The sequence below is a fragment of the Anastrepha ludens genome, chromosome 6, assembly GCF_028408465.1.
Source record: "Anastrepha ludens isolate Willacy chromosome 6, idAnaLude1.1, whole genome shotgun sequence".
In the NCBI taxonomy this organism is placed as follows: Eukaryota; Metazoa; Arthropoda; class Insecta; order Diptera; family Tephritidae; genus Anastrepha; species Anastrepha ludens.
The window spans coordinates 27403833-27421295 of NC_071502.1; the positions used below are offsets into that span (position 1 = coordinate 27403833).

General features: G+C 39.0%; 1 protein-coding gene across 3 annotated transcripts in view; it reads right to left on the minus strand.

The window, feature by feature from the left end:
• Nucleotides 1-17463, minus strand: part of LOC128867922 (plectin) — a 226479-nt gene that overhangs the window by 5802 nt on the left and 203214 nt on the right. For all 3 annotated transcript variants that reach the window (XM_054109549.1, XM_054109547.1, XM_054109546.1), the window contains 8 exons: nucleotides 14167-14349; nucleotides 10072-10392; nucleotides 4253-4441; nucleotides 2109-3821; nucleotides 1799-2029; nucleotides 1279-1721; nucleotides 1066-1200; nucleotides 947-1004 (listed from right to left, as the gene is read on the minus strand). In XM_054109549.1, the coding sequence (XP_053965524.1) occupies nucleotides 947-1004; nucleotides 1066-1200; nucleotides 1279-1721; nucleotides 1799-2029; nucleotides 2109-3821; nucleotides 4253-4441; nucleotides 10072-10392; nucleotides 14167-14349 (3273 nt within the window). The remainder of the gene's footprint in view (nucleotides 1-946; nucleotides 1005-1065; nucleotides 1201-1278; nucleotides 1722-1798; nucleotides 2030-2108; nucleotides 3822-4252; nucleotides 4442-10071; nucleotides 10393-14166; nucleotides 14350-17463) is intronic.

Sequence of the window (17463 nt, forward strand, 5' to 3'; positions counted from 1 at the left end):
TTGGTCTACTACCGCTTGATGCAGTCATCCAAGGAGAGGCCTTGAAGGCCAACTGCAGGTTGAAACATAATGGGAACTGGTACGACGTTGGAAAACAGAGAAGGCATGGACTTTGATCCAACGATTCTCTTCATGCCCCTTGACTCCATGCCATCAGAAGTCGTACTTGAAAAGAGATACAGTGTAGTACTGCCAGAGGCTCAGTTGTGTTCGCTTTTTCATGGGTGGCTCCAGGACCAAGCATGGCTCCGGCTCTGGAATCCAGCAAGACAAAACTGAACTTTGCTCTTGGAATGCATGCACCTGTGTTTTAGGCGGAGGTGTATGCTGTTCAAGAAGCAATGAACTTTGTTGTGGAAAACAGATGGAGAGGCAGATCTACATATATGTATGTGTCTGCAGCGACAGCCAAGCTGCGCTCATGGCCTTAGACAGCCCCCCAACCACATCAGGGGTAGCCGAGTTCTGTAAATCCAGGCTGAACTATGTCGGTAGACATAATAGCCTGATGCTAACATGGGTCCCGGGACTCGAGGTTATCGTGGCTAAGGAGACCCCTGATTCCTTAGCTTGGATGGGCTCTGGACCAAAGAAGTTCTGCCACTCCCTTGTGCAGCCATCAAAGCCACGGTTAGCAAATGGGTTGTTACAACCCACAAGCGAGCTTGACAGACTGAGAGGACGACTGCAGACAGCTGGCTGGACTGATCCTTGGCCCGACAAGATCCACTCAGATTTCTTCGGAGGTTGAGTAGATTTAAAGAAAATTAAAAAGGGAATCCGAGTGCAGTGCAATAGATTTAGTTGTGTCTGAGTGCTGTACTTGGTCGTCTGTCCCGACAAAAAAAAACCTTTCTTGCTGAATAAAGTGCGCCTTATTGGACGCTTTAGAGGCGTATTGCTTTACCCTCGTAAATGCCAGAACTATAAAACCAAATTCACTTACATCTTGTTGCTGCTGCGTTTGTGCTTGTTTCACTTTTGCTTGAGCGATCTTTAAGGCTCTGTAAATGAAAATTAAGAAGGATTAGGAGAGCAAAACTACAAAAAATATATATCGCCTACTGTTGTAAGTCCATAATGGTTTTCTCCTTGGCATTCTGTTCCTCCTGCGACATTTGCACCAATTGCAGCAATCGTTCGCATTCGGTGGTGGCCTTTTTGTGCTCCTCTTTGGTGCTTTGTAGTTCTTTGATGCAGCTGTGAATGAGTCAGAATGCGAGTTACATTTCATATTCATTTTATTCAATTATTTAGAAACTTGAGCATGCAACTTACGCTTCCAACTGTCGCTGCGTGTCCATGAGCTTCTTATTGAGTTCACCGGCTGCGGCCGCACCGCCACCCTGTGTCTGCAGCGATTTCTCCAACTGATCCATTTGCTCCTTTCGCTTGCGCAATTGCACATCGAAATCGGTCATTTTCTTCTCTTTCTCTTCGATATCCTTACGCTTGGCCTCGATCTGCTTGCGCTGCTCTTCGATGATCTTGCGCTCGCTCTCCGTAGCCTTGGCTTGGTTGTCGATCTGTTTCCGCACCTCTTCCAATTGTTTTTGTTGCTGCTCCAATTGTTGGCGCTGAACATCGGTGGCGGCCGCGCCGGCATTGCCCGACTGTTGTAGCTGTTGTACTTGTTGTTGCAGCATCTGCACTTGCTGTTGCAGTTGTTGTACCTGCTGCTGCGCAGTCTGCAGTTGCTTCGCTTGCTCCTGATTCGATAACTGGAATTTGATGTTAATGAGGATAAATGTATGTGTGTATGTAAGTAAAAATTATCCCGCTTATCAGCTACACTTACCTGGCTCTTCTCCAGCTCCTGCACCAGCAACTCCAGTTGTTGCTGGAAGCGATCGCGCTCCGTGCAGGCAGCTTGCAGTTCGCCTTTCACCTTCTCCAGCTCCTTCGTGACTTCTTGAGCATTACCGGAGGTTTGTTGTTGTTGTTGCTGCTGTTGTTGTTGCTGTTGTGCTATCTGTTGTTGCATCTTCTGCATTTGTTGGTGTTGTTCCTTGATGTGTTGGTCCATCAACTGCAAAATGGTGTGAAGTTATTAACTCGCCTTTTGGGACAGAAAAAATATCGATTAATAAATTTTATTATCTCTTTACTTGTATGCGTTTATGCATTTCTTGTGCGGCTTTGTCGGCCATTTCGGCGCGATTCTTCTCCACCTCGAGCACCTTACGCCACTGCTCGACCTCCTCACGATTGGCGCCACTCGCGCCGGCAACAGCACTAGCCGCCTGCAGCGCTTTGTCTGATTCTTGCAACTTTTGCTGTAACATTTGGATTTCCTGTTGCATGGCTTGTATTTCTGCGGGTGCTGCTGGCGCCACTGGATGACCGTTGCGTAGCTTGCGATTCTCTTCACGCGCCTTCTGCAATTCCGTTTCGGCATTTTGCAGCTCCTTTTGGAAATTCATCAATATCTCTTGACTCTTCTCCAATTGCAGCACCAGCTGCTCGCGTTCTATGGCTAATTGCTTGCAATCGGCTTCCAATTTCTGCATGTGCTTTTCGAGTTGTGGATGCGGTTTGTCTGCGCCATTGCGGCCCGATTGGCGTAGTGACTCCTTCTCGGCCTCTGCCTTCTCGAGACGATCGTGCAGGCGGCCGAGTTCGGCAGACATGCGTTCGAATTCGATGCGCGTCGATTCGTTCGCTTCCTGCTGTTTGGCTAAATGCATCTGCGCCTTCTCCAACTCCTTGGCGAGACGGCCCGCTTCCAGTTCGGTGGCATCGCGCGACTGTAGCGCCTTCTCAAGACGATCGCGTAATCGATCGATCTCTTGACGCTCGCCCGCCGACATAGATGCGCGCACCGAATCGCCAGGGCTGATGGCCGACTGTTGCTGCAGACGCAATCGCTCCACCTCCTTCAGCAGTTTCTCGTGCTTGTCACGTGCCTTCTCGCGTTCAATATGCGCCCGCTCCAATTCGCTACGCTGTTTCTCTTGATTGGCCAGTAGCTTAGCAACCTCGCCCTTGGACAATTCAAGTTGTAGGGTGGTCTCATGCAGTTTGGATTCCATATTCTGTATTTCATTCTCAATTTTCTCATACTTGTCTTTGTATTTCTCAAACGATTCGGACTCATATTGCGACTTGCCACGTATGGTCTCCAATTCCATAAGGGTTTTGTCAAGTTTCTCACGGAGGCGCTCATTCTCCTCCTTAAGGCGGCGGGTCTCACGTCCAAATGTATCGGTGTCCTGGAGTTTACGCAACTCTACCTGACTCTTCTCATAGCGATCACGCATCTTCTCCAACTCAACGGCATAATGCGCTGCTTCCTCCTTAGCGGCCTCCACACTGGCGCTGGCTTTGGTTTGTGCGGCATGTGCACGCTCCAATTCGTACGTGACACGTTCCAGCTCCGATTGTAAATGTTCCTTTTCGCCTTGTGAACGACGCAAATCAGTTTGTAACTTATCGAAACGTTCACGATTATGATCAAGTTCCACCCGAGCATTGTCCTCACTCTCTTTGGCTCTGCTCAACTGCAAAGCGGCACGATCGCAGGCCTCCTGCAGACGTGTACTCTCCTCCTGCAATTTGCGCAGATCTTCGCGCGCCTTGGACGCGGCCAAAGAAGAACGTTCCGCTTCGACCTCCAGGCGGGCGCGATCCGCTTCGGCAGTGTCACAACGCGACTGCAATCGATAAATCTCATTCTGTGCGCGATCGTACTTTTCAAGCATCTTCTCGAACTCCTTATTTGAGGTGTCCTTCTCGTCGATGAGTTTCTGACTAGCGTAGAGTGCTTTATCCAACTTCTCTTTAAGTATCTCCACTTCAGTGACGGCATCATCACGCTCCATCTGCAAAGAGGAAGACGAGCATAGCGCAAATTAGAGCTATTGACCTCTAACGGCCAAATAGCGGCCTAATGGAAGAGTTGTATGTACGGCGCATAGATGTTTAATACATAGGCACGCTCATCTAGGGTTAGAACACAATTTACAAACAGCCAATCGGAAACTTCAATGCATGCAAATTGAAGTTAAAATTTGAAATCAAATATGGAATTGAAAACTCAGCGAGTATGTAAAGCATCTTAGAAGCCAACTCATACAACGCGCATATATGTACCTGCATAACGTATGTATGTATGTATGCATGTATGTATATATGTATAAGTATGACATTGCATGTGAGAACTCAAATGTGTTGCGATTTGTTCGGTGCGCATTGAAGTGCTGGTTGGCGTGTAACTATAATTGGGTGGGTGCGTATGTTTGTATGGCATTACCTGCAGTTTCTGTTGTATGGCGTGCGACTTTTCGTAGCGCTCCTTAAGCACTTCCAAATCGGTTTGCATGGCCTCCCTGTCGCGCGCCGCCTTCATCAGTAAGGTTTGCGATGATTCGGAGCGCTCTTTGAGTGTTTCCAACTCATCCGAGAACTGATCCCGCTCCTTTTGCACGCGTGCTAGTTGCATCTAATTTAGTGTTGTTTTTTTTTTAGCAAGTTTACAAATAAAATATTCATATACTCTCATGTAACTTAAGTGTTCACAATAACAACATTTAGCTCACACCATTCACATATACGAGTATACATACAAAGTATTAGTTGTTATAGCATAGCTCCAGATCAGAGAAGTGAGAGTTGTAGTACATACACAGTATGTTCAATAAATAACATAACTTTTTGAAGTGAAAACTTCTTTAGAAACGTTGGGAGTGATTTGAGACTCGATGAAACGAAAAAGCGACACTACGAAGCGTTATATGTTGATATACGTATATGTGTGTGGCTGCGTACAGCTGAGCCACGCTAGTATAGTGAGTATTGTAGTATGTATACTACACTGCCTATTACTTGCTTTGGTGTTTAGTTCTAGCGTCATACGTATGTATGTTTGTATGTATGCTAGTACGTATGTGTATTGTATTATGTATTATGTATACCTAATACTTGCTTAGACCAAGCGTCCTACGAATGTTTGTATGTATGTTAGTACGTCTGTGTAATATACGCGTTACGATGCTCATAATAGCAACCGCGTGTGCTGTATTGCGTCCGTATTTTTATATTCGTAAATATTTTCATTTTTAAATATTTACCGCAATTATGCCGAAAAATAATGCAGAAAAGTGTCGTAAATAACGACAGAAAAAAAAACAAAAAGAAAATAAAACTACAAAAACAGTTTTAATTGTGGCAATTTATATTTCACCGAATCAATCAATAAATAGCATCACGGAATTCATTCACGAAAATTTAATAAAGTATACACCAGAAGTATCGCGGATACTTAGAAAAGATTACGATAAAGTTCCAATGATTTTAAGTGGCGATTTTAACGTAAATTTTGCATTGGACACAGCGGTTCCTTTAATTGACTTTCTCAATACAACATTCAATTTTAAAATGCGTAACAATCGCACTGAATCGACAACACGATCAAAAACAACAATTGACGCGGTCTTTCAAAGTTATGTTGACAACATCGAAACCAAAGCATTTGTATCATATTTTAGCTATCATAAGCCACTCGTATCATTTGTTGAAATTGAAAACATTGAGGATGAATAATAATAAAATGAAGAAAATAAAATATGAACTTCATAGCAATATTATAATGAACCTATAATTATCCCGCTCCTAATGCTGCTTTCGTCTCATTCTCTCTCAGTTTGTTTTACGGAAGGTTTCACTTCTATCGCGTCTAACCGTTAGACTGGTATTTTTTTATTTTTTATTTAAATCAGCTTTCAACCGCATTTAAATCGTTTGACAGGTTAAAAAGTTACGCGCCTTTTATTGTCTCAGTATGTCTCGTGCTTGTGTCGTAAAAATACAATGGAGCAAAGAGCAAATATTAAATTCCGTGTTAAACTTGGAAAAACATTTAGTGAGACGTACGAATTGATGCAAAAAGTTTATGGTGATGATTATTTAGCTCGTTCAAATGTACACTTGCCCCACAAAGTCTGCGTTCACCCGAATAGCCTTCTTAAATTTATTAAAAACAAAAAAGAATATTATGATTAAATTGAAATCTTTACAATTTGTTTATTTACTACATTCCTAGCTTTCAAGGGGGGGAAAAAACAAGATTCCCCACTTCACTTTTTAGATAACGGGAAAATAACTTCAGCAGCATGTAAATGTGCCACCAAAAAGTCTGCGTTCAGCCTGTTTATTTTAATGATACCGTTAATTTTAAGATATTTTTCCTTGTTTATGTTAATTTTTTATTGCGCATGACTTCGACTGAATGTTAACAAAGCTTAGTTGAACATTTTATTTACAACTGGAGATAATTAAAGAACATGGAAGCGTTTCTGAAAGGAAAATAATTATAAAAATGTGGAAAGACGGAAAAAGTTTCCGAAATATTGGAAAATCTATTGAGGGAACGTATTCCTCTATTCATCGAGTTGTAACAAATTTTCGGCAAACTGGAATTTTTACATCTAAGCCAAGGTCAGGGCGTCCGAAAAAATTATCGACCCGGGAAGAGCGTTCTATAATCAACTTGGCAGAGATTAACCCCCGGATTACATCCTCAAAATTAGTTGAAAACATAAATCAAACATTTAAAAAATTTGCGCTGAAACTGCCAGAAAAGTTCTACGACAAGCTGGATACCATGGTAGAGTCGCCCGAAGAAAGCCTTTCATTTCTCTTGTGAACAGACGTAAACGCATTCAGTTTGCTAATGAGTGCATAAATAAGCCTCCCCAGTTCTGGAAAGAAGTAATTTTTTCAGACGAAAGTAAATTTTGTATATTCGGTATAAAAGGCCGTCAAATTGTTTGGCGAAAACCTGGAACTGCTCTTGAAAAGCAAAATCGTGTTGGCACGGTTAAGCACGGAGGTGGCGGGGTTATGGTTTGGGGCTGCATGGCGGCAAATGGGGTGGGTCAGTTAGAATTTATTGATTCGACGATGGATAAATGGGGATACTTGAACATACTAAAAAGGAATTTAAAGAAAGTGCAGAAAATCTCGACTTATCAAGAACATTTTGGTTTCAACAAGATAACGACCCGAAGCACACAGCCGAGATCGTTAAGCTTTGTCCCTTGTACAACGCTCCAAAACAGCTTGAAACACCGCCACAGTCCCCAGATCTTAACCCCATCGAATATCTGTGGGATCTATTGGAAAAAAGAATTCGTCAGCAAGCGATTACTAGTAAAGAGGTTTTACGGAGGTCATGCAGGCAGAATGGAGGAAGATAACAGCAGGGGAAACAGAGAAACTAGTAATGCCAAATAGGCTGAGTGAAGTCCTGAAGCAACGCGGATATCCAACTAAATATTAGATTTAATTTTTGCATATAGCATATCATGTTTTTTTATTAGACTTTAAGACTGAACGCAGACTTTATGGTCGCTTTATTTACTTGTTACAGCCATTATTCACCGTTATCTAAAAACTTAGGTGAGGAATCTTGAAATTTATTTTTGTTTTTGAAACTTAAACATATAATAAAAATAAAAAAATATATACAAATTTATAAAAATTATAAAAGCAGGTCGTGTGTTTCATTCACTAAAAAGTTATTGTAGGGTGAACGCAGACTTTGTGGGGCATGTGTTGGTTTAAACGATTTAAAAATGATCGTGAAGATTTGAATGATGATAAAAGACCTGGTCGCCCAGAAGCAAGTAATCTTGCTGAATTGGTGGAAAAAGTTCGCGAAATCCTTGCTGTTGACGGAAATTTCACTGTAAGAATGTTGGCTGAAGAATTAAATTCATCTACTGGTACTATTTGGAAAATTTTAACTGACGATTTGGGTAAAAGAAAGGTTTGTGCACGCTTTGTTCCACATCAATTAAATGAAGATAAAAAAATCGCTCGTGCAGAGCATTGTAAAAACGTCATGAAGAAAACGATCCAGATTTTCTTGATTCGATCATAACTGGTGACGGAACACGGTGCTTCAAATATGACCCTGAAACTAAGCGTCAATCTGCAGAATTGAAGACGAAAGGGGAGCCAAACGCAAAGAAATTGCGTTTTCAGAAGTCAAGAATCAAAGCAATGTTGATCACGTTCTACGATTCTAAGGGTACTCTATGGGCAAAAAGTAGGGTGAATTTTGTTGTAAAATGAAAACTCTTTATTTATTCTTGTAAATCAATTTCCTCCCTTTCAAAATAATCCCCTCTCGATGAAATACACTTATGCCAACGATTTTTCCAATCCCCGAAACATGCCAAATAGTCCATTTCCGGTATAGCCATCAGCACCTTTTTCGATTCAGCTTTTATCTCCTCAATCGACTCGAAACGCGTTCCCCGGAGTGGTCTCTCTTGAGTTTTGGGAATAGCCAGAAGTCACACGGAGCCAAATCTGGCGAATACGGTGGTTGCGGAACGATATGCGTGGAATTTTTGGCGAAATGGTCACGAAGAATGAGTGCAGTGTGAGACGGTGCATTATCGTGATGCAAAAACCAAGAGTTATTGGCCCATAATTCTGGTCTTTTTAGACGAATTGCTTCACGTAAACGACGCATAACGCTCAAATAATATTCCTTATTAACAGTTTGGCCAGGTGGAAGGAATTCATAGTGCACCACACCACGAAAATCGAAAAAACTGTCATCATGACCTTTATTTTTGAACCACTTTGACGTGCTCTTTTCGGTCTGGCCTCGCCTTTAGCACGATATTCGCTTGATTGGTCAGTTGTTACAGGGTCGTAAGCATAAATCCAAGTCTCATCTCCCGTAATGATGCATTTGAGCTTGTCCTGATAGTCTGAAAGCATTGTTTCACACACAACAACGCGACGACTTTTTTCCAAGAAATTGAGAGTTTTCGGTACCAAACGAGATTTGACTTTTCGTAGGTCCAAATGGTCTTTCAAAATGGTTTTCACAGATCCTTCTGATATTCCGATCATATCAGTAAGGTCTTTAACAGTCAACCGACGATTTTTGAGCACTAACTCCTTCACTTTATTGACGTGTTGGTCATCTGTTGACGTCGATGGTCGTCCGGAGCGCTCCAAGTCATCAACACGTTCTCGACCCTCTTTGAATTCTTTGTACCACTTATAAACATTTTTCTGCGACATAGTCGAATCACCAAATGCCTTCTGCAACATGCTAAATGTTTCCGCAGCCGAAATTTCATTCATTTCATTCATTTTCAAAGTTTGATGGCACTTCTCTGCTCAATCAAATCAGACATTGTAAAAATCGAAAAATGCACTCATGGTCGTTTGGTAAACACAAGCGTAAATATATTACTGATAATGACATTCACATGAAAGTTGGCCCAGATGTTATTAACAGTGCTGCCAACTCATGAAAAAAAAACTAGAGCGAAATTTTAATCCCGCGAAGTTTGACAAATAAATTCACCTTACTTTTTGCCCACAGTACCCTTATTGTACACAAGGAATTTGTTGCAGAAGGTCAAACTATTAATGGAGAATACTATTTACAAGTTTTACATCGTTTGTGGTCAAGAATTGTTCGTGTAAGACCTGGATATCCAGAGGGGGAACAGCTGTTTTTATTGCATGATAATGCACCACCTCACAAAACCAAAAATGTTCGTGAATTTTTTATGCAAAAACATATTTGTGTCATCGACCACCCTCCGTATTCTCCTGATCTATCACCATGCGACTATTTTCTGTTCCCTAAAGTGAAAACTGCCATGAAAGGTGCGTTTTATGATGATATTCCAGCCATTCTAGCAACCGTGACACAGGTGTTAAAGAAAATTCCCTTGGATGACATAAAAAAGTCCATGCAGAAATTGGTTGATCGTTCTAAACGTTGTATCGAGTTAAATGGATACTATTTTGAATAAAAAATAACTTTCAAACACAGTACGATACGTGTTTTATTCTACATCTGAAAAGTTATGTTATTTATTGAACATACTGTGTAAGTAAGTACATACTACATACACATACATAGCCGTTTTAGTAACGTATTAGTAGTACAGTTATATTCATAGATAGTACATAACAAATACTCTATTTTTGATTAGTACAGCTTCCAAATTTGTTATGTAAGTAGTTATGTACATACAATGACTAAGTAAATGCGTGTGTGTGTGTGTGTGTGTGGCGGTTAGCGGTACATACCTGCGTCTTCTCCAACTTTTCGCGTATGCGATCCGTGTCGAGTGTGAGTGTTTCGCGTTCCTTTTGCATGCGCGCCGCCTGTCCCAGCGCCTTGTCCAGCTGCGACTGCAAGTTGTCGTAGTCGTAGGTGAGCTTCTCCTTTTCGAGCACCAAACGGCGGTTTTCAGCGACCGATTTGTCGAGTTTCTCCTGCAAGTGATCGACCTCATTCTGGGCTTTATCCAATGAATTCTGCAGCTTCTCTTGTTGCAGTTGTGCCTTGCCCAGTGTGGCCTGCGTGCGTTCCATTTCCTCCTTCATCTTCTCCACTTCCGAGAAGGCCTGTGGTGGGCGGAGCGGTTGAAAGTGAGTGATTTTGAGTGATTATTGAATGAATTGGTTGCGATGAAAGAATGCGTGGTGAGCAAAGAGATATTTAAGAATGATAAATAAAGGTTGGTACGATGAGGAATGTCATGCGGCCGCGAAATGAAAGAATGCTGCCTATAGAGTCACACTTAGATCGGGCATAATGTGAGCCATGTGTGAGCCGGGAGCTCAGAAAGGAAGATAGACGTTCCCACGACAGTCGGTTCTACGTAATCGGAACGACCCGAATTTATATTCCGCCAAGGACTGCCACTTCAGCAGCATTCCCCATATATGTATGGTAATGTTTATGCTGCTACAACAACAACAACATCAAAGGAAGAGCGACGTATTATTAGAAAGAAGAAACGAGAGGCCGTAATATGTGAGTGCGAGGATCTTGAGATGCTGGCTAATAGAAACAACGCCCGAAAATTCTACCAGAAAGTTCGGCGGCTTATAAAAGATCTTGAAACCTGGGGGTTTTCCTGTAAGATCAAAGACGGCGATCTTGTTACAGACATCCAGAACGTATTTAAATTATAGAGGTAATAGTTCTCGAGCATGTTAATTAATGGCAGCTACTGTCGACCATGTCGAGGTTAGATTGCGATAATGCAACTAAAGGATAACAAAGCCGCAGGAGGCGACGGATTGCCGGCTGAGCTATTCAAACATGGCGGCGAGGAGCTGGTAAGGTGCATGCATCAGCTCCTATACAAAATATGGTCGGATGAAAGTACGCCTGCTGATTGGAACTTAAGTGTGCTCTGCCCAATCCATAAGGAGGGTAATCCAGCAATCTGTGCCAATTACCGAAGGATTAGTCTTCTAAATATCGCCTATAAGGTTCTACCGAGCGTATTGTATGAAAGGCTGAAGCCGACCATCAACCAACTGATTGGACCTTATCAGTGGGGCTTTAAACATAGAAAGTGAATCCTCGACCAGATATTCACAATACGCCAAGGCTTGAAAAAGATCCATGAGAGGAGAAGCGACATATACCATCTTTTCGTCGACTTGAAAGCTGCATTTGACAGCACGAAAAGAAGTTGCCTATATGCTGCGATGTCTAAATTTGGTATCCCCGCAAAACTAATACTGTTATGTCAGAAGCTTGGACGATGACAATATCCGATGAAGCGACGCTTGGAGTGCTTGAGAGAAAGATTCTGAGGATGATTTTTGAACCTTTGCAAGTTGCCAACGGCGAATATCGCAGGCGATGAAACGATGAACTGTATGAGACAGACATAGCACAGGGAATAAAGATCCAGTGGCTACGTACGCCGGATCATGTCGTCTGAATGGATACAAACGCTCAGGTTATGAAGGTATTCGATGCGGTATCAGCTTTTGGTGGCAGATTAATACAAAAGTCCTTCTCTACGTTGGAAAGATCAGGTGGAGAAGGACTTGGCTTCACTTGGTGTGTCCAACTGGCGCCGGTTACTACGAGAGAGAAACGACTGGCCCGCTTTGTTAAACTTGGCCAAAATCTTTTATTCACCATTGGATAACTGTAGTTAACAACTCTGGCACTCAGTCGCCTTCTGAATTGTACAACAAATTAGTTTTGAATGTTTGCAAACGATTTGACTTAATGGGTTCTCAAAGGTCATTATGAAGGGTGATGAGATTGGAGGTACTTTTTCCAATAGGGTCTTTTGACAGACTACTGTCAAATTGGATACATAATTTTTTTCCGTAGTCATTCACATTTCATGATGGAAAAACTTCTGCCTCAACAACGTCTACAAATCGTAAAATTGGATTACGAAAATCGACGCTCTGGGAAGAGTGTTCATCGCGCGTTCAGGTCAACTTATGGCGATCAGTATTGATGCTTATTTTTGGCTTAATGGCTGCGTTAAAAAGCAAAATTGCCGTATTTGGGTTGAAAAGCAACCCGAAGTCATTCAAGAGTAGCCATTGCATCCATTGAAAACAGCAGTTTCGTGCAGCCTAAGAATGAATGGTTTACGCAAAAACAATAAAGATTCCTCAATAAATTTGAATTTTTATTGTTTTATTTAAATTTAAAATCCGATAACCTATAACTTCGTTCAATAATGTGTGTGACTAATTAATTAAAACTCATTTTTTTGCCAAAATTCGTTTTTATTCACCAACATAGTCCCCTTTTAGGGAGATACAATCATTCCAACGCTTTTCCAATCTTTCAATACCGCCTTTGTAAAACGATTTTTCTTTGCCTTCAAAATAGGCCTCAGTTTCGGCGATTACTTCATCATTTGAGCCAAATCTCTTACCACGGAGCATCTTTTTGAGGTCTGCGAAGAGCCAGTAGTCGCTGGGGGCCAAATCTGGAGGAATACGGTGCATGGGGAAGCAATTCGAAGCCCAATTCGTTCAATTTTGCCATCGTTTTCCTTGATTTGTGACACGGTGCATTGTCTTGGTGGAACAACACTTTTTTCTTCGCCAATAACGCTATATAATAGTCGCTGTTGATGGTCTGCCCCTTCTAGAGATAGTCGATGAATATTATTCCATGCGCATCCCAAAATACAGACGCCATAATCTTGCCAGCCGACTGCTGCGTCTTTGGTCGCTTTGGGCGGCTTTCACCGGCTGCATGCCTCTCAGCAGACTGCCGATTTGACTCTGGAGTGAAATGGTGGATCCATGTTTCATCCATTGTGATGTACCGACGCAAAAATTCCGACTTATTGCGCGTAAACATGTCCAAACAGCTCTTTGAATCATCGATTCGTTGTTGTTTTTGCTCCGGTGTGAGCAAACGCGGCACCCATTTGGAAAACACCTTTTTCATATCCAAATGTTCGTGTATTATGGTGTGTACACTGCATGCTGATATCTTTAGAATGTCAGCAATCTCCCTTACTTTCACTTTACGGTCGGACATAATGATTTTCAGTGTTTTTTCAACGTTTTCCGGAATAACAGCGTCATTTGGCCTTCCAGTAGATGAAATGTCATCGGTGTCTGTACGACCACGTTTGAATTCGGCATACCAATAACAAATGCTGCTTTTTGATGGAGCAGAGTCCGAATAATGTTTTTCAAGGCATTCCTGGCATTGAACAGTATTTTTTTTTTCATTAAAAAACAATGATAAATCAGCACACGGAATTGCTTTGAATTCATTTTTTTTTTTAACTCAAAAGTAGCGTCACTTAAAGCACTGTAACTTGTAAAGAAATGGTCGGATTAACATATGATTTTGACAGTAAGCCTAAAAAGGTCGCCAACTTTCGAAAAAAATATTGATTTAGTACTAGTGCCGCCATCTATGTGTCAGTCACACACATTATTGAACGTCCTGGTAAATTCATCAGCTTTACCCTACGTAAAGCAAACCGACTCTAAAGCATTCCATGCAGTTACAATGCAAGTGTGAGTCCGCTGCTGGGAAAGCGAGTGCAGTTAACAGCGAACATCATACGTATCGCTCGCAGTTACAATGCAAGTGGGGGTCGACTGCTGTGAGAGCGAACAGAGCAGTTAGCAGTAAAGAGCAATTAAGTGTAAAGTTCACCTTGATCCGATTAGGATTGTTTAATGGGAGTACTTTTCAAATGAACCAGCTTGAAGATGACTATGATTGCTAGCTTTGCTAAGCTTACAAGATTATTGTAAATTCCTTTGTTAAGAAATAAATATTTTATAATTTACACAACCTAAATATGTTAAAGTATCTAATTGAATGAACTGTGTTGTGGTTGACTGTACATTAAGACTATTCTATTCGAAACTTACCCGATCACGATCGGCATGTATGCGTGAAACGCCACTCTGCGCCTTCTCCAGTTCTTGGCGCAAACTCTCCTGTTCACCTTGTGCATTCTCAAGCTTCGCCTTAAGTCGATACACTTCGCCTTGACTCTTCTCGAGCTTCTCCTGCAACGCTGTCGCCTCTTCACGAGCACGTTCTGCATCCGACTGAAATGCGGAGAAAGTGGGGGAAGAGGAAAAGGAAAAAATGGAATATATTAAATCTTTTGAATCGAAACTTTTGTTTCATGGCATTTGCACAAAAGGATTTTTTAAACAACTACAAGAATTTACTTACTAAAACGCAAAAAAAAAAAGCGAATAACAAATTGAAATGGAAAAGTCTTTAACAAAGTAACGAACATTTGTTTGGGTGACTTATGTATGTAAGTATGTATGCATGAGTATGGAACACAGAAAGTGGAAAAAGCCAAACAAGTATTTGGTGACAGTTAGAGTAAGAGTGAGAGTGAGAGTGGAACGAGCACGAGCAATGCAATGACATAGAAACGAGCGGTTTATGCAATCATTTGACTTTTTTTTGGCGATATGTACAGAGGTGCGCGTGCGTGTTATTCATTGCTTTGATTTTTCTGCTAGCGATTGGGTGGAGTTATGCACGAGTACAGTTGAAAAGCGATAAGAATAAGAACATGAATGCATATGAAATTACAACATGAAATCATGAAGATTTTTTCTATTTTTTTTTTTGGTTTTTTTTTTTTTGTAATTTTAGTATATTCACGATTTTCTTATTACATGAGGGCGATGATTTGCTTCAAATAAACACAACATTTACAACAGATTATCCAAGCTAAAAAAACATGATCCATACAACTTTTTATTCATCGATTTAAATATGTAAGTAGTTCGCAAGAGGTTCGTTTGCACTGGAACAATCAATTCGAGACTTTCTGGACCGCAAAAAAAAAAAAAGAAACAACCTAAGAACTAGATCATCCAATTTATCGAACTAAAACAGCCACTAAGTTCGAAGATTCTCAGCCTTTTTTGTGATGTGGTTTTCGAGATATCACCAAAGCATAATTTTGTATTAAAAAAAAAGTTGATTGAACTAATTTTCAACATTTGGAGCGTTTGTTAATTGAGCAAAAGTCCATACATGAAAGTGATACATGAAATTAAAGGTAATAAAATCATTCAGTCATTGCTCAACTTTTCAAGATATTTACAAAGCTAAGAAATATTTTTTGTTTGCAAAAATATGAACATTTTGGAGTTTTAATATGTAATGAAAATCGGTTGGTGAGTTGTCCTTTTTTTTGATGTGGTTTATTTTAAAAAACCAACGTGTTTGAAAAAAAGTCCGATTTTTGAAGATATTTTAAAGTTAAAAAATATTTTTTTTCGCAAAAATATGAAAATTTTCGAATTCCAGTTCCTGTAAAATCGGTTGCTGAGTCCGAAAATCTACATAACTTTTTTTGGTGTGATTTTCTTGAAAAAATATTTTTAAAAACTAATTTTATTAAAAAAAACTCGGTTTTGGAAAATATTTAAAAAGCTAAGAATTACTTTTTTTTTCACAAAAATATGAAAATTTTTGAGTTTCAGTTCCTACGTAAACTCCATTGCAGACTCCGAAAATCCATATAACTTTTTTTCATGAGATTGAAAAATGAAAAAATATTTTTTAAAACTAGTTTTATTTAAAAAAACTCTAGGATTGGAGATATGTAAAAGGCTAAAAATAGTTTTTAGTTACAAAAATATGAAAGTTTTCGAATTTCCATTCCGAGTCCGAAAAAAAAATTTAAAAACTAATTTTATTAAGATATTAATTTTTTTGAGATATTTTAAAAGCTAAAAAATATTTTTTTTTCGAAAAAATATGAAAGTAAAATTCCTATGTAAAATCGGTTGCTGGGTCCGAAAATAAATTTTAAAAAAAGAGTTTTATAAAAAAAACTTCGATTTTTGGAGATATTTTCAAGGCTAAAAAAAGAAATATTTTTTTTTTGCAAAAATATGAAAATTTTCGATTCCTATGTAAAATCGAATGCGGAGTCCCATAATTTTGAACTACATATGTGGTTTGTTTGTTTTTGAAAATCTATTTTTAAAAACTAATTTTATTAAAAAAAAAATCGTTTCTTTGAGAGATGTTGTAAAAGCTAGAAATGTTTTTTTTCGCAAAAATATGAAAATTTTCGAATTCCAATTCCTATGTAAAATCGGTTGTTGAGTTCAAAAATCTACATACTTCTTTTCATGCGGTGTTGTTGAAAAAATATTTTTAAAAACTAGTTTTATTAAACAAACGCAAATTTTGGAGATATTTAATAAGTTAAAAAAATTGTTTTTTTTTTTGCAAAAAAATTTTCGATATTCAATTTCTATGTAAAATCGGTGTCTGAGTCAGAAAAACCACATAACTTTTTTTTTTAAAACCAACTTTATTGAAAAAAAACTTGATTTTTGAAGGTATTTTAAAGTTAAAAAATATATTTTTTCGGAAAAATATGAAAATTTTCGAATTCCAATTCCTATGTAAAATCGGTTGTTGGGTCCGAAAATCTACATACTTTTTTCATGTGGCGTTTTTGAAAAAATATTTTTAAAAACTAGTTTTATTAAAAAAAACGCAAATTTTGGAGATATTTAATAAGTTAAAAAAATTGTTCTTTTTTTGCAAAAAAATTTTCGATATTCAATTTCTATATAAAATCGTTGTCTGAGTCCGAAAAACCACATAACTGTTTTTTTTTTAAACCAACTTTATTGAAAAAAAAACTTGATTTTTCAAGGTATTTTAAAGTTAAAAAATATATTTTTTCGGAAAAATATGAAAATTTTCGAATTCCAATTCCTATGTAAAATCGGTTGTTGAGTCCAAAAATCTACATACTTTTTTTCATGTGGTGTTTTCGAAAAAATATTTTTAAAAACTAATTTTATTAAAAAAAACGCAAATTTTGGAGATATTTAAAAAACTAAAAAAATTGTCTCTTTTTGCAAAAAAAATTTCGATATTCAATTTCTATATAAAATCGTTGTCTGAGTACGAAAAACCACATAACTGTTTTTTTTTTAAACCAACTTTATTGAAAAAAAAACTTGATTTTTGAAGGTATTTTAAAGTTAAAAAATATATTTTTTCGGAAAAATATGAAAATTTTCGAATTCCAATTCCTATGTAAAATCGGTTGTTGAGTCCAAAAATCTACATACTTTTTTTCATGTGGTGTTTTTGAAAAAATATTTTTAAAAACTAATTTTATTAAAAAAAACGCAAATTTTGGAGATATTTAAAAAACTAAA